This window comes from Mesoplodon mirus, assembly GCF_964341445.2.
Source record: "Mesoplodon mirus genome assembly, chromosome: X".
Taxonomy (NCBI): domain Eukaryota; kingdom Metazoa; phylum Chordata; class Mammalia; order Artiodactyla; family Ziphiidae; genus Mesoplodon; species Mesoplodon mirus.
Genome location: NC_138981.1, coordinates 63,296,457 through 63,324,227, shown reverse-complemented (window position 1 = coordinate 63,324,227; position 27,771 = coordinate 63,296,457). Strand labels below are relative to the sequence as shown.

At 37.5% G+C, this 27,771-nt stretch overlaps 1 protein-coding gene across 2 annotated transcripts in view; it reads left to right on the top strand.

The window, feature by feature from the left end:
• The window catches only part of ABCB7 (ATP binding cassette subfamily B member 7), a 153,778-nt gene that overhangs the window by 86,270 nt on the left and 39,737 nt on the right, over window positions 1-27,771 (top strand). For both annotated transcript variants that reach the window (XR_014292530.1, XM_082610430.1), the window contains exons 5-12: window positions 10,448-10,580; window positions 11,459-11,727; window positions 12,343-12,431; window positions 12,524-12,611; window positions 13,453-13,627; window positions 14,539-14,696; window positions 15,257-15,420; window positions 15,579-15,708. Coding sequence is in view for 1 of the 2 variants with exons in the window: in XM_082610430.1 (XP_082466556.1) it covers window positions 10,448-10,580; window positions 11,459-11,727; window positions 12,343-12,431; window positions 12,524-12,611; window positions 13,453-13,627; window positions 14,539-14,696; window positions 15,257-15,420; window positions 15,579-15,708 (1,206 nt within the window). In the remaining variant the exon portion in view is untranslated. The remainder of the gene's footprint in view (window positions 1-10,447; window positions 10,581-11,458; window positions 11,728-12,342; window positions 12,432-12,523; window positions 12,612-13,452; window positions 13,628-14,538; window positions 14,697-15,256; window positions 15,421-15,578; window positions 15,709-27,771) is intronic.

Here is a 27,771-nt window from a genome sequence, read left to right as displayed (position 1 = left end):
GCAGATCATATAACCAACAAAGGCCTATATCTAGAATATCTATAAAGAATTTCTAAAACTCAACAGCAAAAAACCAATCCAAATGTAAAATGTACAAAAGACACAAACAGATATTTCATCAGAGAGGATATATGGATGGCAAATAAGCACATGAAAAGATGTTCAACATCATTGCTGTTATGGAAACAAATTAAAACCACAATGAAATATCATTATACACCTATTAAAATAGTTTCAAAATTTTTAAAAATAGTGATGATACCAAATGTTGGTGAGGATGCAGTGGAACTGGATCACTCATACTTTACTAATGGGACTATAAAGTGGTACGGCCACTCTGAAAGAGTATAGCAGTTTATTAAAAAGTTCAGTGTAGACTTACCATATGACTTAGCAATTACACTCTTGGGCATTTATCCCAGAGAAATGAAAACTTATGACCACCTGTATGAAAATGTTCATAAAGTCTTCATTTATAATAGCCCCAAACTAGAAGCAACCAAAACATCCTTCAGGGACGAGTGCTTGAATAAATTCTGTTACATCTATGGAATACTACTCAGCAATAAAAAGAGATGAGCTATTTATATATGCATCATCCTTGATGAAGGAATATAAAGAGGTAGCACAAGGAAGTTCTTTTGTGGTAAAGGGATAGTTCTGTATCTTGATTATGGTGATGGTTACATGGATCTGAACAGGGGATAAAATTGCATGGAACCACAGAGATGACACATAAAACCACACACACACACTAATACACATTTTAAAATGATGAAAACTGAATGAGTTCTGTAGCCTAGTTGACAGTAATGTGCCAATGTATATTTTTGTTTTTGATATGGAACTACAGCTATATAAGATGTCATCATTAGGAGATGCTGGGTGAAGAGTTATGAGTCTGTGTACTACTTCTGCAACTTCCTGTCAGCTTATAATTATTTCAAAATAAAAAGTTTTTAAAAATTCACAGTTGTCTGAGGTGATTTAAGTCTAGTTCTGCTGAAAGCAGAATATTAGGGAAAACCAATATTTGCCACCCCCCCATCCCCAAAATATCACAGCGTCAATGGAACCCACATGTATATACTAATAAAAACATCTACATATCCATTTCTTTGGTGGTTTTCCTTTTCTTTTAAAAATTACTTCTATGGGAAAACTGACAGTAATCAACAATTATCATTACAGGTAGTGCTGTGTTCTTAGCGCTATGCTAACTGCCCTTTTCCTGCTAGTGAAAACACAGGCAGATGACATTCACATTCTTTACATACTTATAAGGATGCTCCCAAATTTGACCAAATGCAAACACATTTTCAAAAAAAATAAAATTGCACAGTTTTCCTGGTGATACATGAGTTTCAGTCAGACTCACTCTGTGGCAAAGGTATAATGGGCTGTGTATTGTGAGAATTGCATACTAGCTATAACTATCACTTTTTCTCCCACTCAAGAAAGTATTGGAATGCAAGTGAGGGGATTTGGCCTTATATGGAAAACCTGGAATCTCTTCAAATTTATTTAGATTACTTATGCCATACTTTTCAACTGTAACTGGTTTAAGCATTGCATTTGAGAGTATCCATTTTAGGCTGCAAAAGTAATAAAATAATGTTGTCCCTACCTTATTAAGCTGCTGATATGGCTATGGTATGCAGGAAAAAATTCTGAATTTCAGGACAGACCTGGATTTTAATCCTAGCTCTGCTGCTTACTGAACAAGTCACTAAACCTCACAGAACCTGAGTTTTCTCAATTATAGGGATAATACCCATTTCATAGACTTACTTCATTCAGCTCTTACCTTTGTGAAAGGTACCTAGCACCATATCTGACTCATACAGCTGTTCACAAAATGTTTCTTTGCTGCAAAAGGTTTCTACTGAGTTATCCATACACATGCACCTGAAGACAAAGTGAATGATAAATATATAATAAAAATTATAAATACTGAGGTTTAAACTATAAAAACAAGGAGTTGGAAAATGGAAAGTGCCAAAAGCGCTGCAGATTTTAGAGAAGGCATCATGATGGGAATGAAATTCAAAGTGGGTTTTGAAGAACAGAGAAGTGGAGGGGTAAATTGGTAGGGAGACCATTTCAAGTAGAAGCAGAAGCCTGAGGATATATGATTATATGGGAATCAAAATTGAGAAATTTATACTACTTGAAACCTGCTATTCTATTAGATTATATTTGGGAACATATAAATCTTAAAGTTTTAAGCAATTTTTTCCATAGTGTTACATTTTAAAAGTATTCCAACATTTGCTGTCTATTTTAATGATATTGAATATTAGAGTACCTGCTTGGTTGCTAAGACACTTGTATACCTTACTTTGAAATCTTGATTGGTAAGGTTTACATAGCTCCTGTCAGTTGTAGCTAAACTTAAGCTTGTTGATGATAAGTTATTTCTGTTTAATAAAGGTGAATGATATAATAATGGAACATTAACAAAAGCTGGGATTTCAGTATGTTTGTGAAGTCTTATAGAATTGTTTTCACATGTTCTTAATGTATATGAATTTAATTTCTTCAAAGAAAGCTTTGCCAGTCTTCGCAACTTCCTATTCCTAAATGATGGTTGGTGTTTGTAATAGCATAACGTAGAAAATGTGAAATGTGAGTGATTGACTAACTTGTCTTGAATATATGAAAGCATTATACCCTTTATGTATTTCTTTATTAATTAATTAAGTAATTAATTAATTAATTTTGGTGTATTCTCATGCAGAAATAGGTTGGTTTTTGAAAGCTTAGTTTGGTATTCATTGGTTTTTTTTTTTCCTTAATATCTTTATTGGAGTATAATTGCTTTACAATGGTGTGTTAGTTTTTGCTTTCTAACAAAGTGAATCAGTTATACATATACATATATTCTCATATCTCTTCCCTCTGGCATCTCCCTCCCTCCCACCCACCCTATCCCACCCCTCTAGGTGGTCACAAACCACGGACCTGATCTCCCTGTGCTATGCGGCTGCTTCCCACTAGCTATCTATTTTACGTTTGGTAGTGTATATATATCCATGCCACTCTCTCACTTTGTCACAGCTTACACTTCCCCCTCCCCATATCCGCAAGTCCATTCTCTAGTAGGTTGGTGTCTTTATTCCTGTCTTACCCCTAGGTTCTTCATGACTTTCTTTCCTTAGTTTCCATATATATGTGTTAGCATATGGTATTTGTTTTTCTCTTTCTGACTTACTTCACTCTGTATGACAGACTCTAGGTCCATCCACCTCAACACAAATATCTCAATTTCGTTTCTTTTTATGGCTGAGTAATATTCCATTATATATATGTGCCACATCTTCTTTATCCATCATCCAATGATGGACACTTACATTGCTTCCATGTCCTGGCTATTGTAAATAGAGCTGCAATGAATATTTTGGTACATGACTCTTTTTGAATTATGGTTTTCTCAGGGTATATGCCCAGTAATGGGAGTGCTGGGTCGTATGGTAGTTCTATTTTTAGGTTTTTTAAGGAACCTCCATACTGTTCTCCATCATGGCTGTATCAATTTACATTCCCACCAACAGTGCAAGAGTGTTCCCTTTTCTCCACACCCTCTCCAGCATTTATTGTTTAAAGATATTTTGATGATGGCCATTCTGACTGGAGTGAGATGATATCTCACTGTAGTTTTGATTTGCATTTCTCTAATGATTAATGATGTTGAGCATTCTTTCATGTGTTGGCAATCTGTATATCTTCTTCGGAGAAATCTCTATTTAGGTCTTCTGCCCATTTTTGGATTGGGTTGTTTGTTTTCTTGTTATTGAGCTGCATGAGCTGCTTGTAAATTTTGGAGATTAATCCTTTGTCAGTTGTTTCATTTGCAAATATTTTCTCCCATTCTGAGGGTTGTCTTTTCGTCTTGTTTATGGTTTCCTTTGCTGTGCAAATGCTTATAAGTTTCATTAGGTCCCATTTGTTTATTTTTGTTTTTATTTCCATTTCTCTAGCAGGTGGGTCAAAAAGCATCTTGCTGTGATTTATGTCATAGAGTGTTCTGCCTGTGTTTTCCTCTATGAGTTTGATAGTGTCTGGCCTTCCATTTAGGTCTTTAATCCATTTTGAGTTTATTTTTGTGGATGATGTTAGGGAGTGTTCTAATTTTATACTGTCCAGCTTTCCCAGCACCACTTCTTGAAGAGGCTGTCTTTTCTCCACTGTATATTCTTGCCTCCTTTATCAAAGATAAGGTGACCATATGTGTGTGGGTTTATCTCTGGGCTTTCTATCCTGTTCCATTGATCTATATTTCTGTTTTTGTGCCAGTACCATACTGTCTTGATGACTGTAGCTTTGTAGTATAGTCTGAAATCAGGGAGCCTGATTCCTACAGTTCCATTTTTCGTTCTCAAGATTGCTTTAGCTATTCAGGGTCTTTTGTGTTTCCATTCAAATTGTGAAATTCTTTGTTCTAGTTCTGTGAAAAATGCCAGTGGTAGTTTGATAGGGATTGCATTGAATCTGTAGATTGCTTTGGGTAGTAGAGACATTTTCACAGTGTTGATTCTTCCAATCCAAGAATTTGGTATATCTCTCCATCTATTTGTATCATCTTTAATTTCTTTTATCAGTGTCTTATAATTTTCTGCATACAGGTCTTTTGTCTCCTTAGGTAGGTTTATTCCTAGATATTTTATTCTTTTTGTTGCAATGGGAATGTTTTCTTAATTTCACTGTGAGATTTTTCATCATTAGTGTATAGGAATGCCAGAGATTTCTGTGCATTAATTTTGTACCCTGCTACTTTACCAAATTCGTTGATTAGCTCTAGTAGTTTTCTGGTAGCATCTTTAGGATTCTCTATGTAGAGTATCATATCATCTGCAAACAATGACAGCTTTACTTCTTCTTTTCCGATTTGGATTCCTTTTATTTCTGATTCTTCTCTGATTGCTGTGGCTAAAACTTCCAAAACTATGTTGAATAAGAGTGGTGAGAGTGGGCAACCTTGTCTTGTTCCTGATCTTATTGGAAATGGTTTCCGTTTTTCACCATTGAGGACGATGTTGGCTGTGGGTTTGTCATATATGGCCTTTATTAATGTTGGGGAAAGTTCCCTCTATGCATACTTTCTTCAGGGTTTTTATCTTAAATGGGTGTTGAATTTTGTCGAAAGCTTTCTCTGCATCTTATTGAGATGATCATATGGATTTTCTCCTTCAATTTGTTAATAATGGTGTATCACATTGACTGATTTGCGTATATTGAAGAATCCTTGCATTCCTTGAATAAACCCCACCTGATCGTGGTGTATGATCCTTTTAATGTGCTGTTGGATTCTGTTTGGTAGTATCTTGTTGAGGATTTTTGCATCTATGTTCATCAGTGATATTGGCCTGCAGTTTTCTTTCTTTGTGACATCTTTGTCTTGTTTTGGTATCAGGGTGATGGTGACCTTGTAGAATGAGTTTCGGAGTTTCTTCCCTCTGCTATATTTTGGAAGAGTTTCAGAAGGATAGGTGTTAGCTCTTCTCTAAATGTTTGATAGAATTCGCCTGTGAAGCCATCTAGTCCTGGGCATTTGTTAGCTGGAGATTTTTAATCACAGTTTCAATTTCAGTGCTTGTGATTGGTCTGTTCATATTTTCTATTTCTTCCTGGTTCAGTCTCGCTAGGTTGTGCATTTCTAAGAATTTGTCCATTTCTTCCAGGTTGTCCATTTTATTGGCATAGAGTTGCTAGTAGTAATCTCTCATGATCTTTTGTATTTCTGCAGTGTCAGTTGTTACTTCTCCTTTTTCATTTCTAATTCTATTGATTTGAGTCATCTCCCTTTTTTTCTTGATGAGTCTGCCTAATGGTTTATCAATTTTGTTTATCTTTTCAAAGAACCAGCTTTTAGTTTTATTGATCTTTGCTATTGTTTCCTTCATTTCTTTTTCATTTATTTCTGATCTGATCTTTATGATTTCTTTCCTTCTGCTAACTTTGGGGCTTTTTTGTTCTTCTTTCTCTAATTTCTTTGGGTGCACAGTTAGGTTATTTCTTTGAGATTTTCCTGTTTCTTAAGGTAGGATTGTATTGCTATAAACTTCCCTCTTAGAACTGCTTTTGCTGCATCTCATAGATTTTGGGTCATCGTGTCTCCATTGTCATTTGTTTCTAGGTATTTTTTGATTTCCATTTTGATTTTTTCAGTGATCACTTGGTTATTTAGTAGTGTATTGTTTTGCCTCCATGTGTTTGCCTTTTTTACAGATCTTTTCCTGTAATTGATATCTAGTCTTATAGTATTGTGGTCGGAAAAGATACTTGATACGATATCAGTTTTCTTAAATTGACCAAGGCTTGATTTGTGACCCAAGATATGATCTATCCTGGAGAATGTTCCATGAGCACTTGAGGAAAATGTGTATTCTGTTGTTTTTGGATGGAATGTCCTGTAAATATCAATTACGTCCATATTGTTTAATGTACGATTTAAAGCTTGTGTTTCGTTATTTATTTTCATTTTGGATGATCTGTCCATTGGTGAAAGTGGGCTGTTAAAGTCCCCTACTATGAATGTGTTACTGTCGATTTCCCCTTTTATTGCTGTTAGTATTTGCCTTATGTATTGAGGTTCTCGTATGTTGGGTGCATAAATATTTACAATTGTTATATCTTCTTCTTGGATCGATCCCTTTATCATTATGTAGTGTCCTTCTTTGTCTCTTCTAATAGTCTTTATTTTAAAGTCTATTTTGTCTGATATGAGAATTGCCACTCCAGCTTTCTTTTGATTTCCTTTTGCATTGTATATCTTTTTTAATTCCCTCACTTTCAGTCTGTATGTGTCCCTAGGTCTGAAGTGGGTCTCTTGTAGACAGCATATATATGGGTCTTGTTTTTTTATCCATTCAGCCAGTCTGTGTCTTTTGGTGGGAGCATTTAATCCATTTACATTTAAGATAATTATCGGTATGTGTGTTCCTATTTCCATTTTCTTAATTGTTTTGGGTTTGTTATTGTAGGTCTTTTCCTTCTCTTGTGTTTCTTGCCTAGAGAAGTTCCTTTAGCATTTGTTGTAAAGCTGGTTTGGTGGTGCTGAACTCTCTCAGCTTTTGCTTGCTGTAAAGGTTTTAATTTCTCCATCACATCTGAATGAGACCCTTGCTGGGTAGAGTACTCTTAGTTGTAGATTTTTCTCCTTCATCAGTTTAAATATGTCCTGCCAGTCCCTTCTGGCTTGCAGAGTTTCTGCTGAAAGATCAGCTCTTAACCTTATGGGGATTCCCTTCTGTGTTATTTGTTGTTTTTCCCTTGCTGCTTTTAATATGTTTTCTTTGTATTTAATTTTTGCTAGTTTGATTAATATGTGTCTTGGCGTGTTTCTCCTTGGATTTATGCTGTATGGGACTCTCTGTGCTTCCTGCACTTGATTAGCTATTTCCTTTCCCATATAGGGAAGTTTTCAACTATAATCTCTTCAAATATTTTCTCAGTCCCTTTCTTTTTCTCTTCTTCTGCTGGGACCCCTGTAATTTGAATGTTGGTGTGTTTAATGTTGTCCCAGAGGTTTCTGAGACCGTCCTCAGTTCTTTTCATTGTTTTTTCTTTATTCTGCTCTGCAGTACTTATTTCCACTATTTTATCTTCCAGGTCACTTATCCATTCTTCTGCCTCAGTTATTCTGCTATTGATCCCTTCTAGAGTATTTTTAATTTCATTTATTGTGTTGTTCATCGTTACTTGTTTCCTCTTTAGTTCTTCTAGGTCCTTGTGAAATGTTTCTTGCATTTTCTTTATTCTATTTCCAAGATTTTGGATCATGTTTACTATCATTATTCTGAAATCTTTGTCAGGTAGACTGCCTACTTCCTCTTCATTTGTTAGATATGGTGGGTTTTTATCTTGCTCCTTCATCTGCTGTGTGTTTTTCTGTCTTCTCATTTTGCTTATCTTACTGTGTTTGGGGTCTCCTTTTTGAAGGCTGCAGGTTCATAGTTCCTGTTGTTTTTGGTGTCTGTCCCCAGTGGCTAATGTTGGTTCAGTGGGTTGTGTAGGCTTCCTCATGGAGGGGACTAGTGCCTGTGTTCTGGTGGATGAGGCTGGATCTTGTCTTTCTGGTGGGCAGGTCCATGTCTGGTGGTGTGTTTTGTGGTGTCTGTGGCCTTATTATGGTGTTAGGCAGCCTTTCTGCTAATGGGTGGGGTTGTGTTCCTGTCTTGCTACTTGTTTGGCATATGGTTTCCAGCACTGTAGCTTCTTGGTTGTTGAGTGAATCTGCGTTTTGGTGTTGAGATGGAGATCTCTGGGAGATTTTCGCCATTTGATATTATGTGGAGCTGGGAGGTCTCTTGTGGACCAGTGTCCTGGAGTTGGCTCTCCCACCTCAGAGGCACAGCATTGACTCCTGGCTGAAGCACCAAGAGCCTTTCATACAGATGGCTCAGAATAAAAGGGAGAAAAAAAGAAAGAAAGATGATAAAATAAACTAAAGTAAGATAAAAGAAAATAATTAAAATAAAAAATAGTTATTAGGAAAAATATTTTTAAGTAAAAAAAAAAAACGGACGGGGAATCCTAGGACAAATGGTGAAAGCAAAGCTATACAGGCAAAATCTCACACAGAAGCATACACATACACACTCACAAAAAGAGGAAAAGGGGAAAAAATAATCTATCTTGCTCCCAAAGTCCACCTCCTCATTTTGGGATGATTCGTTGTCTATTCAGGTATTCCACAGATACAGGGTACGTCAAGTTGATTGTGGAGGTTTAATCCCCTGCTCCTGAGGCTGCCCGGAGGGATTTCCCTTTCTCTTCTTTGTTTGCACAGCTCCCGGGATTCAGCTTTGAATTTGACCCCACTTCTGCGAGTAGGTCGCCTGAGGGTATCTGTTCTTTGCTCAGACAGGACGGGGTTAAAGGAACAGCCGGTTCTTGGGCTCTGGCTCACTCAGGCCGGGGGGAGGGAGGGGTACGGATGCGGGGCGAGCCTGCGGCAGCAGAGGCCATCATGATGTTGCAGCAGCCTGAGGTGCGCCGTGCGTTCTCCCCGGGAAGTTGTCCCTGGATCACGGGACCCTGGTAGTGGCAGACTGCACAGCCTCCCGGGAGGGGAGGTGTGGATAGTGACCTGTGCTCGCAGACAGGCTTTTTGTTGGCGGCAGCAGCAGTCTTAGCGTCTCATGCCCTTCTCTGGGGTCCGCGCTGATAGCCATGGCTTGCGCCCGTCTCTGGAGCTCCTTTAAGCAGTGCTCGTAATCCCTTCTCCTCTCGCACCAGGAAACAAAGAGGGAAGAAAAAGTCTCTTGCCTCTTTGGCAGGTCCAGACTTTTTTCCGGACTCCCTCCCGGCTAGCCGTGGTGCACTAACCCGTTCAGGCTGTGTTCACGCCACCAACCCCAGTCCTCTCCCTGTGATCCAACTGAAGCCTGAGCCTCAGCTCCCAGCCCCCACCCTCCCCGGTGGGTGAGCAGACAAGCCTCTTGGGCTGGTGAGTGCTGGTGGGCACCTATCCTCTGTGCGGGAATCTCTCCGCTTTGCCCTCTGTACTCCTCTTGCTGCGCTCTCCTCCGCAGCTCTGAAGCATCCCCCACCGCCACCCGCAGTTTCCACCAGTGAAGGGACTTCCTAGTGTGTGGAAACCTTTCCTCCTTCTCAGCTCCCTCTTACTGGTGCAGGTCCCATGCCTGTTTTTTTGTCTCTGCTTTTTCTTTTGCCCTGCCCAGGTACGTGGGGAGTTTCTTGCCTTTTGGGAGGTCTGAAGTATTCTGCCAGCATTCAGTGGGTGTTCTGTAGGAGTTTTTCCACGTGTAGATGTATTTCTGATGTATCTGTGCGGAGGAAGGTGATCTCCACGTCTTACTCTTCAGCCATCTTCCTCAACCTCCTGTGTTTTCTTTTATACGGTGTTGGAGCAAAGGGTTTTTTTTCTGGGGCAAATAGATCTATCAGTGTTGGGTTTTTTTCCCCCTGAATGGTGAATCAGCTACAGATACTTGTAGTTTATCTGCTTTTGAGATCCTTTTTTGCTGTATAATTTCAGTTTTACTATTATTTTGGTGAATAAATAATTTTACATATATTTATTGAATACCTGCTGTATACAAAGCATTCTACTTACATACACAAAGAACTACAGTATAAGGCAGTTTGCTGTAAGTGTTATGAGCTCTGTAGGATTTTAGATAATGGAGAAAGCATTTTTGAGTGGATGATCAGGGTGATTTCATGGAGGCAGGAGCATTTGACTAATGCACATAGCTTATAAATGAATATTAACATGGCAGTCAGTGTGAGGTAGGAATCCTGAAATGACTGCTCTCCCACTGCCAAAGATTTTATCTTTATAAACTGGGAAAATCATTCCAATACTAGTAAATGGTTAATATCCAAACATTCCCATAAATACTAATTTAAGGTAAATATTTGTACTTTTATAAATACATAATTTGCATATGATTGATAATTGCTGCTTTTATGTTTTTAGGCTATGAATATCGTGGTTCCCTTCATGTTTAAATATGCTGTAGACAGCCTCAACCAGATGTCGGGAAACATGCTGAACCTGAGTGATGCACCAAATACAGTTGCAACCATGGCAACGGCAGTTCTCATTGGCTGTATGTTTGGTTCTTTAATCTGTCTACAGGTGTTGACTTTCTTCAAGAGGGTTTCATCATATTTGAGCATATGACCTTTTCACCACAAACACAACTTAGCATTTTGGATGTTTGTTTTATGTGAGATTTTTTTTTTGATGTGTGGTTTTTAAAAAATTCTTTGTATGATATACTTTCCAAAAATTCTGTTATAAAAGTCTCATTTTCTAAGTTCTAGAAAACAATAACATGAAGTAAGACATTAAATTCATAATAACCACTTCTAATAGTTAGGCTCCTTATAAGATTTTTTTTAGTAAGACTAGTTATTTTCTTGCTGTTGTTGTTAGCCATTGAATAGGAAATGGCTACATAATGATATACCTGTATTAATGTGTCATTAAATTATATTCAGTAGCCATGACACAAATCTACAATTTGTAAAGAATAGAATATGATGCTTTGTGTCCCCATGCAGTAGAAAGGATACTTTTTGAAACTCAGACCTGAGTTGGGGCATGCTTAGTCAAAGCACTTGGATTTTTCAGGATCTCAATTTTATCATTGTTATTTGGGGGAATTGAATTAGATCACAAAACCTCAACAGATACTGTACATTTATCCACAATAAGGCCTTATGGGCTGCTGTTTAGTAGAAGTATTTACTTGGAAAAATCTTTCAACATTTGGAATCTTATGGGGGAAAATAACAGTGAAAGGTTTTCATGGTGGTGGAAAGATTGATACTCAGTAGGCTAGGTGTTTTCTAGGTTTCTTTTAGTGAAAGTATTCTGTGATATATTCATTCATTGTACAAACATTTTCTGAGCCCTTGACATTTTTATACTCCAACGATTCTAATGTTTTTACACCCCACTTTTTCTTGATTGTATTGCTAGATGGTGTATCAAGAGCCGGAGCTGCCTTTTTTAATGAAGTTCGAAATGCAGTATTTGGCAAGGTAGCCCAAAATTCAATCCGAAGAATAGCCAAAAATGTCTTTCTCCATCTTCACAACCTGGATCTCGCTTTCCACCTGAACAGACAGACGGGAGCTTTATCAAAGGCTATTGACAGAGGGACAAGGGGTATCAGTTTTGTCCTGAGTGCTTTAGTATTTAATCTTCTTCCCATCATGTTTGAGGTGACCCTTGTCAGTGGTGTTTTGGTAAGTAAAACATTTTTCATGGCAAGCTTTTATCTTACATTCAAGTGACCCTTGTCAGTGGTGTTTTGGTAAGTAAAACATTTTTCATGACAAGCTTTTTTCTTACACTCTTGTTAGTAGCTATTTAGTACTTGAAGCTTTTGTACTATTGCATGCTTACGATTTGAAAGCAAAATCCCATGGTGCCAGAAGGGTTATACAGTTTGTTTAATTATTTTGCCACAAGCTTCAAGGGACTGTGTCCGAAGTCTTTATCATGTTATTGTAAAGAGCTGTTCAGTTCTACACATAGGTCAGTCATTTAGCTAGTGGTTGCAGTTTTTTTGTTAACAGACATTATGGTATATGACTTTGGACTGATATGCTCAGATTATCTAGGTTTCTTTCTGTTCACCATTTGTAGCATTTTAGGCAATTTCATATTTTATAATTAAAAGTATGCATATAACTTAAAGTTGATTTTCTAAGGTATTTGTTTTCTCACTCAGATTTTCATATATACAACTTTATACCAACATATTTTTTAATTAAAATCTTTGAGATTTGCTAATGTATATTATAAACTATTTGGCAAGAGCAATGACTGTTTCTCATTTCTTCTTTTGCCTTCTCCAGTATTATAGATGTGGTGCCCAGTTTGCACTGGTGACCCTTGGGACACTTGGTGCATACACAGCATTCACAGTTGCTGTCACACGGTGGAGGTAAGGTATTCCCCAGAAGTCAGTCAAGTTTCAGAAATTAGTTATGCTTCTGTAGCAAACATTCCATGCCTATGCAAATCTTTGTCTTACAGAACTAGATTTAGAATAGAGATGAACAAAGCAGATAATGATGCAGGTAACGCTGCCATAGACTCGCTGCTGAATTATGAAACTGTGAAGGTAATATGTTTAATTTTACCTTCCTCTTCCTTTCACACCACACTAAGGTTTGTTCTGCCATTTAATTGAATAGGTGCTGTAAGTTAGAGCTGCAGATTAGTATAGGATCTCTAGGTATGATGAAATAATAGTACTTTATTGTTTTTCTTTTGTTTAGAAATTGCCCTTTCTACCTCATTTTTTGTGTGGCACCATCAGAATTTTACCTTCTGAATTAATTTATAAGTAGTGACAGTATGGTTAGTATCTTGATTCCGAATGTACACTAAGTTCTTGACTATCCCTCATAGTGCCTAGCAGAGTGCTTTTCACTAATTCTTCCATTTATCTGTTCATTTTTCCATTTAACAAATATTACTGAATGCCTCTTGTGTGCAAAGCACTATGCTAAGTCCTGTAATGGGGGAGGGTGGTAAAAACAATGATTACTGTTTGATCCTTGCCTTCCCAGAATTTTCTAAGCACTGGGAGAGTTAAAGTAAAGTATGCAAGTGGCTACATGAGAAAGGCGTAATGTTGTGGGGGCAATGAGAATTGTCAATTCAGAGTCTCAGAGGATCAAGGCAAAGCTTTGTGAAGGAAGTGCCATTGACAGCTTTTTTAGATCTGGGTTTAAATTAACTAGGCATTCAGTAAACGTTTGGGGGATGAATTTTATGGACTTTTCAAATACTGTCCATTGTGGAAAACTGCAGGAGTACCATAGTCCAATATATGGAAAGTCAGTTTTTAAAATGGTGTATGCAGTACAAAATTGTATCCATGAAAAGGATACTAATCACTTAAGAGATTAAATTCCAATTATAGTTGTATGTAGTTACTATTTTTATGTATTTTGTAGTATTTTAATAATGAAAATTATGAAGCACAAAGATATGATGGATTTTTGAAGACATATGAGACTGCTTCATTGAAAAGTACCTCTACTCTGGCTATGCTGAACTTTGGTCAAAGTGCTATTTTCAGTGTTGGTTTAACAGCCATAATGGTGCTCGCCAGTCAGGGAATTGTGGCAGGTAATGGATATGTGGTTTTCACGTTAGTCAATGTTTTACTTAACCTTTATAAAGATTAATGAAAGAAATGTGTATATTAGTCTTAATTATAAAGCATGTTCAATAAGGTGCTATAACATCCTTGGAGTACTTTTGTTTTTGTATCAGAATATGTTTTCTTGATTACATGATGATTTTTTTTTTACTTCCCTTTGTTTAACACTACAAGTTTAGCACTGGTTCTCTCATTGATTGGGATTATTGTTTGTGGGGCTACAACCTGATTCTTTTTGGAGTAACTTTCTTTTTAGCGTTTGATATTTCTAATTTCTCTTGTAGACCTGGAAAGAAATGTAATTAATTTAATATTTAGTCCAAAGGACTAAAATGCAAGCAGTCATATATAAAAATTACTAGTAACGTTTTAATGTTTCTATTAGTTGTTCATTGCAAAACATTTCAAAAGTAAATAATATCTGTGCCTCTTTTCTGTAACCTGCTTGCTTAGATAGGATTCATTCATTCACTGAGACCTTAATACATGGTTTATCATTCCCAATCATGATATCCATTTGCTCCAATTTTTTAATTTATACTTGAAAAAACTTCTATTTTACATTACAAGGAACTTTCTTAGGATGAAAGGAGAGATTTTCAGCCTTCCATTTCTTTCCTCACTTAAACCATTCTCTTTTTCTTATATATTATGTGTAGTGTATGGGTGGGCTTTTGGCATTCCAGTTAGCATATATCTAGTTCCCTATTTTCCTAAATCATGGATTAAAATGCTTTGGAATTTAAGTAGGTCTAAGAGTTGCTGATTATGTACATTTTGAACTGTATTCCACAGTAGTAAACTGTAAACTTCTCTGTCTTAAACTGGAAAGTTCATGACATCTAAAATTTTTTTTTTCTACCAACTGCATATTAAGGTACCCTTACTGTTGGAGATTTAGTAATGGTGAATGGACTGCTTTTTCAGCTTTCATTGCCCCTTAACTTTCTGGGAACTGTATACAGAGAAACTAGACAAGCACTTATAGATATGAACACCTTGTTTACTCTACTCAAGGTAGACACCCGAATTAAAGTAAGTACTCTATTTAGTACCTTTTTAAAAGCATATAAGCATCATCTCATTAATGGTATTATTCCGGGGGAATATTTTTACATTACCATATTAGCAAACTAATTTCTCTTTTGCAGGAATTGGGACTATCATGTGTATTAAAAGGCTGTTACAGCTTTTACTTCTGTGTTTGGAAACCTTACAGTATTAGCAAAGAATATTATACCTAGAAGCTAAATTTTGTTAACTTCAATATTTGTACTTGCACCTGATTTACTTTTGCTAATAATGATATAAAATGTGATTGCCTCTCCTCATATTCTCAACCTCCTTTCTCCCCTGCCCACCATCCCTCTTTACCCCCAAAACAAATTGATCAGAAATCAAAGCATTCAGTATTTTTACCCTTAACAGTGAGGAGTGAAAAAACATTTTTAAAAGCATGCTTAGAAGTGGTCTAACTCCACTTATAAACCTCCTCCTTTCCCTTTATTTTCCTTTTTCTCTCTGTGAATTAGAAAATTGCATAGCTGTACTCTAGGAGGTGTGTAAAGTGGCTTTTCTTTTCTCTTCCCTGCTAGGACAAAGTGATGGCATCTCCCCTTCAGATCACACCACAGACAGCTACGGTGGCCTTTGATAATGTGCATTTTGAATACATTGAAGGGCAGAAAGTCCTTAGTGGAATATCTTTTGAAGTTCCTGCAGGAAAGAAAGTGGCCATTGTAGGAGGTAGTGGGTCAGGGTGGGTAATTTAGTTCTTTATAAAATTCTGCACTGTTGATTGCTGACTCCCATTGTAATATTTTTTATGTGTCATAATAAAATGATGACTGTGGTTTAAAATAGGGGTTCCCTAATGCCAGTTGGAGCTATATAACCTTTCATTGTCTCCTATTTCAGGAAAAGCACAATAGTGAGGCTGTTGTTTCGCTTCTATGAGCCTCAAAAGGGTAACATTTACCTTGCTGGTCAAAATATACAAGATGTGAGCCTGGAAAGCCTTCGGAGGGCAGTGGGAGTGGTACCTCAGGTATTTAAAAAAAGAAAAAAAACTTATTTGGGGGAAGATATATTGGGTTGGTGGATCTTTTACTAGAATCATTTGAATCCAAAGAGTCAGTATATGCTAATTAAGTTGGAAATGTTAGACCCTACAGGCCATATTCTGTTACCAAAAAGACAAAAAAACATGAATTCAAAAATCTTCATGATGGGAAGATTTTTTTAAGCCTTAGGAAGATAGCATAATATAGATGAAAGAGCCCAGACTGGAGTCAAATAGAACAGGATTCTAAGCCCAGCTCTAACCCATATACGTTGTATGGCCTTGGGCCTCAGTTTCCTCATCTGTAAAATAAGGATACCATTTTCTTATAGGACAGAATTATTACGGAGTAGAGATAATATGTGTAAAGTACCAAGTACAATGTCCATCACATAATTGTTCAGTAAATGAAAACTATTATTTTAATTTTGAGCAGTTTTTGGCAGAGTAAATTTATAAAAATTACAAAGCAGTCTGGCTGCCAACTTCAAGTTGGTATGCCTTGTTCCCACAGTACCAAGCACAGTGCCCTACCCATAGTGAGCATTTAACAAGTATTTGCTGAGTGACTTTAGGGGGAAACATAAGTTCAGAGTAAGATCTGAGAAGATAAGAAGGAGGTAGCCTTACAGGATGTGAGTTTTTCTTATACTGAAAGCCAATAGAGAGACCTGGGAATTAGTTGCCACCTAGAATCATAACCAAGTCCCTGGGAGAACTATAAGAAAAGGATCAGACAGTTCCTTTCATGTAGTTTGTAAAAGGTCATCAAGTGATCTAACACATGCCACTCTGCCCTGTCCTCTCTTTCACTGAGAATCCCAAATTTAGTGTTCATGAGTCACTTAGGGAGATTATCGAAATTCCAACTCTCTTTCACACACCTTGGTTCTGGTTTAGGAGGGCAGTGGGGGCCCCAGAAACCTGCATTTTTTAATATGCCTCCTAGGTGATTTAGGTGATTCATAGACTATATGTTGAAAAACACTGACCTAAACCATATATCAAGTGAACTGAATTCTGGGCTGTGCCTGCTTAGGGCTCAGTGTCCTCATCCATTCTCTTGGGCTGTATAATAATTACCCTCATCGTTTTGAAAAATAAAATGTTTTATTCACTAAGGAAAAATATACATGGTCAATAAATGAAAGAAAAGATACTCATCCTCATTAGAAGTCTTAGTAATTAAATCAACAATGGGATACCATTTATCACCTATTAAACTGCTGAAAATTTTAAAATGCATAGTATTTAGTTTGGGCAAGGCTGTGTGAAATGGCTAGTCTGTTTTGCTGCAGGAAGCATACAACTTTCCTGATGAACAAATTGGCAGTATGTAGCAAGAGTCTGAAAAATATTTATACCCTACATTACAGTAATTGTGCCCCTAGGAAGTTTTAGTAAGGAAATAAACAGGGAAGTGAACAGATATTTCAACGCTAAACGGTTCATTATAGTGTTATTTATACCAGCAGAAGTTGGAAACACTATAAAGTCCAGTATTAAGTAGATGGTTAAATTATCATCATAGAATCAAATGTCAGTCATTTTTAAATATCATGTTTGTAACGAGTATTGAGTGTCATAGATAAATGCTCAGATACAAAGGTTGTTGAAAAAGAAGTTCCAAACAAAATGTAATATCTCAATTTTATAATATTAAATGAATACATTGTAACAGAAAAAATATTGGAGAAAATACAGCAACATGTTAATAGTAGTTATTGCTGGATGGTGGGATTATGGATTATTTACTTAATTTTTGTTTTACCTTATATTTCTATTTCCCTTCTTTTAAATATCTTAATTGGAGTATAATTGCTTTAAAATGGTGTGTTAGTTTTTGCTGTATCAAAAGTGAATCAGCTACACGTATACATATATCACCATATTTCGTTCCTCTTTTGTCTCTCTCCTACCCTCCCTATCCCACCACTCTAGGTGGACACAAACCACCGAGCATATCTCCCTGTGCTATGCGGCTGCTTCCCACTAGCTATCTATTTTACGTTTTGGTAGTGTATATATGTCCATGCCACTATCTCACTTCGTCCCAGCTTACCCTTCCCCCTCCCTATCCTCAACTCCATTCTCAATGTCTGCGTCTTTATTCCTGTCCTGCACCTAGGTTCTTCACAACCTTTTTTTTCTTTTAGATTCCATATATATGTGTTAGCATACGGTATTTGTTTTTCTCTTTCTGACATTCTTCACTCTGTATGACACACTCTAGGTCCATTCACCTCACTACAAATAACTCAATTTCATTTCCTTTCATGGCTGAGTAATATTCCATTGTATATATGTGCCACATTTTCTTTACCATGCATCTGTCAATGGACACTTAGGTTGCTTCCATCTCCTGGCTATTGTAAATAGAACGGCAATGAATATTGTGTTCCATGACTCTTTTTGAATTATGGTTTTCTCAGGGTATATGCCCAGTAGGGGGATTGCTGGGTCATATGGTAGTTCTATTTTTAGTTTCTTAAGGAACCTCCATACTGTTTTCCATAGTGGCTGTATCAATTGACATTCCCACCAACAGTGCAGAAGGGTTCCCTTTTCTCCACACCCTCTCCAGCATTAATTGTTTCTAGATTTTTGATGATGGCCATTCTGACTGGTGTGAGGTGATACCTCATTGTAGTTTTGATTTGAGTTTCTCTATTGATTAGTGATGTTGAGCATCCTTTCATGTGTTTGTTAGCAATCTGTATATCTTCTTTGGAGAAATGTCTATTTAGGTATTCTGCCCATTTTTCGGTTGGGTTGTTTATTTTATTTTATTATTATTTTTTTGATATTGACGTGCATGAGCAGCTTGTATATTCTGGAGATTAATCCTTTGTCCCTTGATACATTTGCTAATATTTCTCCCATTCTGAAGGTTTTCTTTTCATCTTGTTTATGGTTTCCTTTACTGTGCAAAAGCTTTTAAGTTTCATTAGGTCCCATTTGTTTATTTTTGTTTTTAATTCCCTTTCTCTAGGAGGGGGTTCAAAAAGGGTCGTGCTATGATTTATGTCAAGAGTGTTCTGCCTATGTTTTCCTCTAAGAGTTTTATAGTATGTGGTCTTACATTTAGGTCTTTATCCATTTTGAGTTTATCTTTGTGTGCGGTGTTAGGGAGTGTTCTAATTTCATTCTTTTACATGTAGCTGTCCACTTTTCATAGCTCCACTTATTGACAAGGCTGTCTTTTCTACATTGTATAGTCTTGCCTCCTGTATCAAAGATAAGGTGACCATATGTGTGGGGGGTTATCTCTGGGCTTTCTATCCTGTTCCATTGATCTATATATCTGTTTTTGTGCCAGTACCATTCTGTCTTGATTATTGTAGCTTTGTAGTATAGTCTGAAGTCAGGGAGCCTGATCCCTCCACCTCTGTTTTTCTTTCTCAAGATTGTTTTGGCTATACGGGGTCTTTTGTGTTTCCATGCAAATTGTGAAAATTTTTGATCTAGTTCTGTGAAAAATGCCAGTGGTAGTTTGATAGGGATTGCATTGAATCTGTAGATTGCTTTTGGTAGTATAGTCATTTTCACAATAGTGATTCTTCCAATCCAAGAGCATGGTATCTCTCTCCATCTGTTTGTATCACCATTAACTTCTTTCATCAGTGTCTTACAGTTTTCTGCATACAGGTCTTTTGTCTCATTAAGTAGGTTTATTCCTAGGAATTTTATTCTTTTTGTTACAGTGGTAAATGGGAGTGCTTCCTTAATTTCTCTTTCAGATTTTTCATCATTAGTGTATAGGAATACAAGAGATTTCTGTGCATTAATTTTGTATCCTGCTACTTTACCAAGTTCGTTGATTAGCTCTAGTAGTTTTCTGCTAGCATCTTTAGGATTCTCTCCATATAGTATCATATCATCTGCAAGTACTGACAGTTTTACTTCTTTTCCGATTTGAATTCCTTTTATTTCTATTTCTTGTCTTATTGCTGTGCCTAAACTTCCAAACATATGTTGAATAATAGTGGTGAGAATGAGGAACCTTGTCTTGTTCCTGATCTTAGTGGAAATGGTTTCCATTTTTCACCATTACGAACTATGTTATCTGTGGGTTTGTCATATATAGCCTTTCTTATGTTTAGGTACATTCCTTCTCTGCCTGCTTTCTGGAGGATTTTTATCATAAATGGGTACTGAATTTTGTCAAAAGCTTTTTCTGCATCTATTGAGATGATCATTTGGTTTTTCTCCTTCAATTTGTTAGTATGGTATATCACGTTGATTGATTTGCATATATTGAAGAATTCTTGCATTCCTGAGATAAATCCCACTTGATCATGGTGTATGATCCTTTCAGTGTGCTCTTGGATTCTGTTTGCTAGTATTCAGTTGAGGATTTTGCATCTATGTTCATCAGTGATATTGGCCTGTAGTTTTCTTTCTTTGTCACATCCTTGTCTGGTTTTGGTATCAAGGTGATGGTGGCCTCGTAGAATGAGTTTGTGAGTGTTCCTCCCTCTGCTGTATTTTGGAAGACTCTGAGAAGGATAGGTGTTAGCTCTTCTCTAAATGTTTGGTAGAATTCACCTGTGAAGCCATCTGGTCCTGGGCTTTTGTTTGTTAGAAGATTTTTAATCACAGTTTCAACTTCAGTGCTTGTGATTGCTCTGTGTGTATTTTCTATTCCTTCCTGGTTCAGTATCAGAAGGTTGTGCTTTTCTAGGAATTTGTCCATTTCTTCCAGGTTGTCCATTTTATTGGCATATAGTTGCTTGTATTTGTCTCTCATGATCCTTAGTGTTTCTGCAGTGTCAGTGGTTACTTCTCCTTTTTCATTTCTAATTCTATTGATTTGAGTCTTCTCCCTTTTTTTTCTTCATGAGTCTGGCTAATGGTTTATCAATTTTGTTTATCTTCTGAAAGAACCAGCTTTTAGTTTTATTGATCTTTGCTATAGTTTCCTTCATTTCTTTTTCATTTATTTCTGATCTGATCTTTATGATTTCTTTCCTTCTGCTAACTTGGAGGGGTTTTTATTCTTCTTTGTCTGATTGCTTTAGGTGCAAGGTTAGGTTGTTTATTTGAGATGTTTCTTGTTTCTTGAGGTAGAATTGTGTTGCTATAAACGTCCGTCTTAGAACTGCTTTTGCTGCATCCCATAGGTTTGGGGTCATAATGTTTTCATTGCCATTTGTTTCTAGGTATCTTTTGAATTCCTGTTTGACTTCTTCAATGATCTCTTGGTTATTTAGTAGTGTATTGTTTAGGCTCCATGTGTTTGTACTTTTTACATATTTTTCCTGTAATTGATATCTAGTTCCATAGTGTTATGGTCGGAAAAGATACTTGATACCTTTTCAGTTGTCTTTTATTTACCAAGGCTTGATTTGTGACCCAAGATATGACCTATTCTGGAGAATTTCCATGAGCACTTGAGAAGAAAGTGTATTCTGTTGTTCTTGAATGGAATATCCTATAATTATCAATTAAGTCCATTTGTTTAATGTATCATTTAAACTTGTGTTTCCTTATTTATTTTCATTTTGGTTGGTCTGTCCATTAGTGGAAGTGTGGTGTTGAAGTCCTCTACTATTATTGTGTTACTACTGATTTCCCCTTTTATGGCTGTTAGCATTTGCCTTATGTATTGAGGTGCTCCTATGTTGGGTGCATAGATATTTAAAATTCTTATATTGTCTTCTTGGATTGATCCCTTGATCATTTTGTAGTGTCCTTCTTTGTCTCTCTTAATAGTCTTTATTTTGAAGTCTGTTTTGAGAAGTCCTTCAGGATGGTGGAAGAGTAAGATGTGGAGATCACCTTACTCCCCACAGGTACATCAGAAATACATCTACATGTGGAACAGGTACTACAGAACACCTGCTGAACGGTGTCAGAAGACCTCACACCTCCCAAAAGGTAAGAAACTCCCCCAAGCACCTGGGTAGGGCAAAAGGCAAAAGAAACAACAGAGACAAAAGAATAGGGATGGGATCTGCACCAGTGGGAGAGAGTTGTGAAGGAGGAAAAGTTTCCACACAGTAGAAAGCCCCTTCACTGGCGGAAATGGGGGTAGGCCGGGGGGAAGCTTAGGAGCCACGGAGGAGAGCACAGCAACAGGGGTGCAGAGGGTAAAGCAGAGAGATTCCCCCACAGAGGCTCAGTGCTGACCAGCACTCACCAGCCTGAGAGGTTTGTCTGCTCACCCACTGGGGCTGGTGGGGGCTTGGATCTGAGGCTTGGGCTTTGGAAGTCAGATCTCAGGGAGAGGACAGGGGTTGGCTGCGTGAACACAGTCTGAAGGAGTGTAGTTCGCCACACCTAGTTTGGAGGGAGTTGGGCAATAGTCAGGAACTGCCGAAGAGGCAACACACTTTTTCTTGCCTCTTTGTTTTGCGGTGTGTGAGAAGGGATTAAGAGCACTGCCTAAATGAGCTCCAGAGATGGGCACGAGCTGCGGCTTTCAGCATGGACGCCAGAGACGAGCATGGGATGCTAAGCCTGCTCCTACAGTCACCAAGTAGCCTGTGTGCATGCACAGGTCACTATCCACACATCCCTTCCCGGGAGCCTGTGCAGCCCGCCACTGCCAGGGTCCTGTGATCCAGGGACAACTTCCCTGGGAGACCACACGACATGCCTCAGCCTGTTGCGACGTCATGCTGGCCTCTGCCACCGCAGGCTCGCCCTGCCTTTGGTACCGCTCTCTCCCCCTAGCCTGAGTGAGCCAGAGCCCCATAAACAGCTGCTACTTTGATCCCGTCCTGTCTGAGCGAAGAACAGACGCCCTCAGGCGACCTACACATAAAGGCAGGGGCAAATCCAAAGCTGAACCCCAGTAGCTGTGCAAACAAAGAAGAGAAAGGGAAATTTCTCCCAGCAGCCTCAGGAGCAATAGATTAACTCTCCACAATCAACTTGATGTACCCTGCATCTGTCGAATACCTGAATAGACAACAAATCATTCCAAATTGTGGTTGTGGACGTTGGGAGCAATGATACATATTTTATTTTCCTTTTTCGCTTTTTGTGAGTGTGTATGTGTATGCTTCTCTGTGTGACTTTTTCTGTATAACTTTGCTTTTACCATTTGTCCTAGCGTTTTGTCTGCCCATTTTCATTTTTTTAAAGTACAGTTTTTAATTTTTTCTTATTATTAGTGGATTTGTTTTTTGTTTTCATTGCTATCCTGTGCCTTTCTTTGTTTCCTTTTTTAATTTTCAATTTTTTAATTTTTAATTTTTTTTTTTTTTTGTGGTACGCAGGCCTTTCACTGTTCTGGCCTCTCCGTTGTGGAGCACAGGCTCCAAACGCACAGGCTCAGCGGCCATGGCTCACGGGCCTAACCGCTTCACGGTATGTGGGATCTTCCTGGACCGGGGCACGAACCCATGTCCCCTGCATCGGCAGGCAGACTTTCAACCACTGTGCCACCAGGAAGGCCCATAATTTTTTTACTTTTAATAATTATTTTTTATTTTAATTATTTTATTTTTTTTCTTTCTTTCTTTCATTTCTTTTCCCTTTTATTCTGAGCCTTGTGGATGACAGGATATTGTTGCTCCAGCCAGCTGTCAGGCCTGTGCCTCTGATGTGGGAGAGCTGAGTTCAGGACATTGGTCCACCAGAGACCTCCCAGCTCCACATAATATCAAACAACGAAAGCTCTCCCAGAGATCTCCATCTCAACGCCAGGACCCAGCTCCACTCAATGAACAGCAAGCTACATTCCGGATACACTAGGCCAAACAACTAGCAAGACAGGAACACAAGCCCACCCATTAACAGAGGTGCTGCCTAAAATCATAATAAGGTCACAGACACCCCAAAACACACCACCAGACGCAGACCTCCCCACCAGAAAGACAAGATCCAGCCTCATCCACCAGAACACAGGCACTAGTCCCCTCCACCAGGAAGTCTACACAACCCACTATACCAACCTTAGCCACTAGGGGCAGATACCAAAAACAACATGCACTACAGACCTGTAGCCTGTAAAAGGAGACCCCAAATACAGCAAGTTTAAGCAAAATGAGAAGACAAACAAATGCACAGATGAAGGAGCGAGGTAAAAACCTAACAGACCTAACAAATGAAGAGGAAATAGGCAGTCTACCTGAAAAAGAATTCAGACTAATGATAGTAAAGATCCAAAACCTTGGAAATAGAATGGAGAAAATACCAGAACATTTAACAAGCACCTAGAAGAACTAAAGAGCAAACAAAATGATGAACAACACAATAAATAAAAAATTCTCTAGAAGGAATCAATAGCAGGATAACTGAGGCAGAAGAACGGATAAGTGACCTGGAAGATAAAAGAACTAACGACCACAGAGGAGAATAAAGATAAAGAGTGAAAAGAATTGAGGACAGTCTCAGAGATGTTTTGGACAACATTAAATGCACCAACATTCGAATTATAGGGGTCCTAGAAGAAAAAGAGGAAAAGAAAGGGAGTGAGAAAATATTTGAAGTGATTGTAGTTGAAAGCTACCCTAATATGGGAAAGGAAGTAGTTAATCAAGTCCAGGAAGCACAGAGACTCCCATACAGGATAAATCCAAGGAGAAACACCAAGACACATATTAATCAAACTATCAAAGATTAAACACAAAGAAAAAAATATTAAAAGCAGCAAGAGAAAAGCAATATATAACATACAAGGGAATCTGTATAAGGTTAACAGCTGATATTTCAGCAAAAAGTCTGCAAGTCAGAAGGGAGTGGCGGGACATATTTAAAGTGATGAAAGGGCAAAACCTACACCCAAGATTACTCTAGCCAGGAAGCATCTCATTCAGATTTGACAGAGAAATTAAAACCTTTACAAGCAAGCAAAAGCTAAGAGAATTCACCACCACCAAACCAGCTTTACAGCAAATGCTAAAGGAACTTCTCTAGGCAGGAAACACAAGAGAAGGAAAAGATCTACAATAACAAACCTAAAACAGTTAAGAAAATGGTAATAGGATCATGCATATCGTTAATTACCTTAAATGTAAATTGATTAAATGCTCCAACCAAAACACATAGACTGGCTGAATGGATACAAAAACAAGACCCGTACATATGCTGTCTACAAAAGGCCCACTTCAGACACAGGGACACCTAACAGACTGAAAGTGAGGACATGGAAAATGATATTCCATGCAAATGGAAATCAAAAGAAAGCTGGAGTAGCAATTCTCACATCAGACAAAAGAGGCTTTCAGATAAAGATTATTACAAGAGACAAAGAAGGACCCTACATAATGATCAACGGATCAATCCAAGAAGAAGATATAACAATTTTAAATATTTATGCACCCAACATAGGAGCCCCTCAATGCATAAGGCAAATGCTAACAGCCATAAAAGGGGAAATCAATAGTAACACACACATAGTAGGGGACTTTAACACCCCAGTATCACCAAGGGAGAGATCATCCAAAATGAAAATATATAAGGAAACACAAGCTTTAAGTGACACATTAAAGAAGATGGACTTAATTGATATTTATAGGACATTCCATCCAAAAACAACACAATACACTTTCTTCTCAAGTGCTCATGGAACATTCTCCAGGATAGATCATATATTGGGTGAGAAATCCAGCCTTGGTAAATTTCAGATATTTGAAATCGTATCAAGTGTCTTTTCCAACCACAATTCTATGAGACTAGATATCAATTACAGGAAAAAATCTGTAAAACATACAAACACATGGAGGCTAAGCAACACATCACTTAATAACCAAGAGATCACTGAAGAAATCAAAGAGGAAATCAAAAAATACCTAGAATCAAATGACAGTGAAAACACAGTGACCCAAAACCTGTGAGATACAGCAAAAGCACTTCTAAGAGAGAAGTTTATAGTAATGCAATCCTACCTTAAGAAAAAAGAAACATGTCAAATAAAAAACCTAACCTTACACCTAAAGCAATTACAGAAAGAAATACAAAATAACCCCAAAGTTTGCAGAAGGAAGGAAATGATAAAGATCAGTTCAGAAATAAATGAAAAAGGAATAAAGAAAATGGTATCAAAGATCAATAAAACTGAAAGCTGGTTCTTTCCAAAGCTAAACAAATTGATAAACCATTAACCAGACTTATCAAGAGAAAGGGAATACTCAATAGAATTAGAAATGAAAAACGGGAAGTAACCACTGACACTACAGAAACACAAAGGATCATGAGAAATTACTGCAAGCAACTATATGCTAATAAGATGGACAACCTGGAAGAAATTGACAAATTCTTAGAAAAACACAACTTCCGATACTGAACCAGGAGGGAATACAAAATATACACAGACCAATCACAAGCACTAAAGTTGAAACTGTGATTTAAAATCTTACAACAAACAAAAGTCCAGGACCGGATGGCTTCAAAGGCGAATTCTATCAAACATTTAGAGAAGAGCTAACAACTATCCTTCTCTAACTGTTCCAAAATATAGCAGAGGGTGGAACACTCCAAAACTTGTTCTATGAGGCCGCCATCACCCTGATACCAAAACCAGACAAAAATGTCACAAAGAAAGAAAACTATAGGCCAATATCACTGATGAACATAGATGCAAAAATCCTCAGCAAAATACTAGGAAACAGAATTGAACAGCACATTAAAAGGATCATACACCATGATCAAGTGGGGTTTATTCCAGGAATGCAAGGATTCTTCAATATATGCAAATCAATCAATGTGATACATCATATTAATAAGTTGAAGAATAAAAACCATATAATTATATCAATAGATGCAGAAAAAGCTTTTGACAAAATTTAGCACCCATTTATGATAAAAACCCTCCAGAAAGTAGGCATAGGGGAAACTGCTTTCAACCTAATAAAGGCCATATATGACAAACCTACAGCCAACATCGTCCACAATGGTGAAAAAGTGAAACCATTTCCACTAAGATCAGGAACAAGACAAGGTTTCCCGACCTCACGACTATTACTGAACATTGTTTTTGAAGTTTTAGCCACAGAAATCAGAGAAGAAAAGGAAATAAAAGGAATCCAAATTGGAAAAGAAGTAAAGCTGTCACTCCTGGCAGATGACATGATACCATATATAGAGAAGCCTAAAGGTACTACCAGAAAACTACTGGAGCTAATCAATGAGTTTGGTAAAGTAGCAGGATACAAAATTAATGCATTCCTATACACTAATGATGGAAAATCTGAAATAGAAATTAAGGAAGCACTGCCATTTATCATTGCAACAAAAAGAATAAAATACCTAGGAATAAACCTACGTAATGAGACAAAAGACCTGTACGCAGAAAATTATAAGACACTGATGAAAGAAATTAAAGGTGATACAAACAGATGGAGAGATATACCATGTTCCTGGATTGGAAGAATCAACATTGTGAATATGACTGTACTACCCAAAGCAATCTACATATTCGAATGTAATCCCTATCAAACTGCCACTGGCGTTTTTCACAGAACTAGAACAAAAAATTTCACAATTTCTGTGGAAACACAAAAGACCCCAAATAGCCAAAGCAATCTTGCAAAAGAACAACAGAGCTGGGAGCAATCGGACTCCCAGATTTCAGACTAAACTACAAAGCTACAGTAATCAAGACAGTATGGTACTCGCACAGAAACAGAAATATTGATCAATGGAACAGGATAGAAAGCCCAGAGATAAACCCATGCACATATGGTCACCTTATCTTTGATAAAGGAGGCAAGAATATACAGTGGAGAAAAGACAGCCTCTTCAGTAAGTGGTGCTGGGAAAACTGGAGAGCTACATGTAAAAGAATGAAATTAGAACACTCCCTAACACCGTACACAAAAATAAACTCAAAATGGATTAAAGGCCTAGATGTAAGGCCAGACACTATAGAACTCTTAGAGGAAAACGTAGGCAAAACACTCTGTGACATAAATCACAGCAAGATGCTTTTTCACCCACCTCCTAGAGAAATGGACATAAAAACAAAAATAAACAAATGGGACCTAATGAAACTTCAAAGCTTTTGCACAGCAAAGGAAACCATAAACAAGACCAAAAGACAACCCTCAGAATAGGAGATAATATTTGCAAATGAAGCAACTGACAAAGGACTAATCT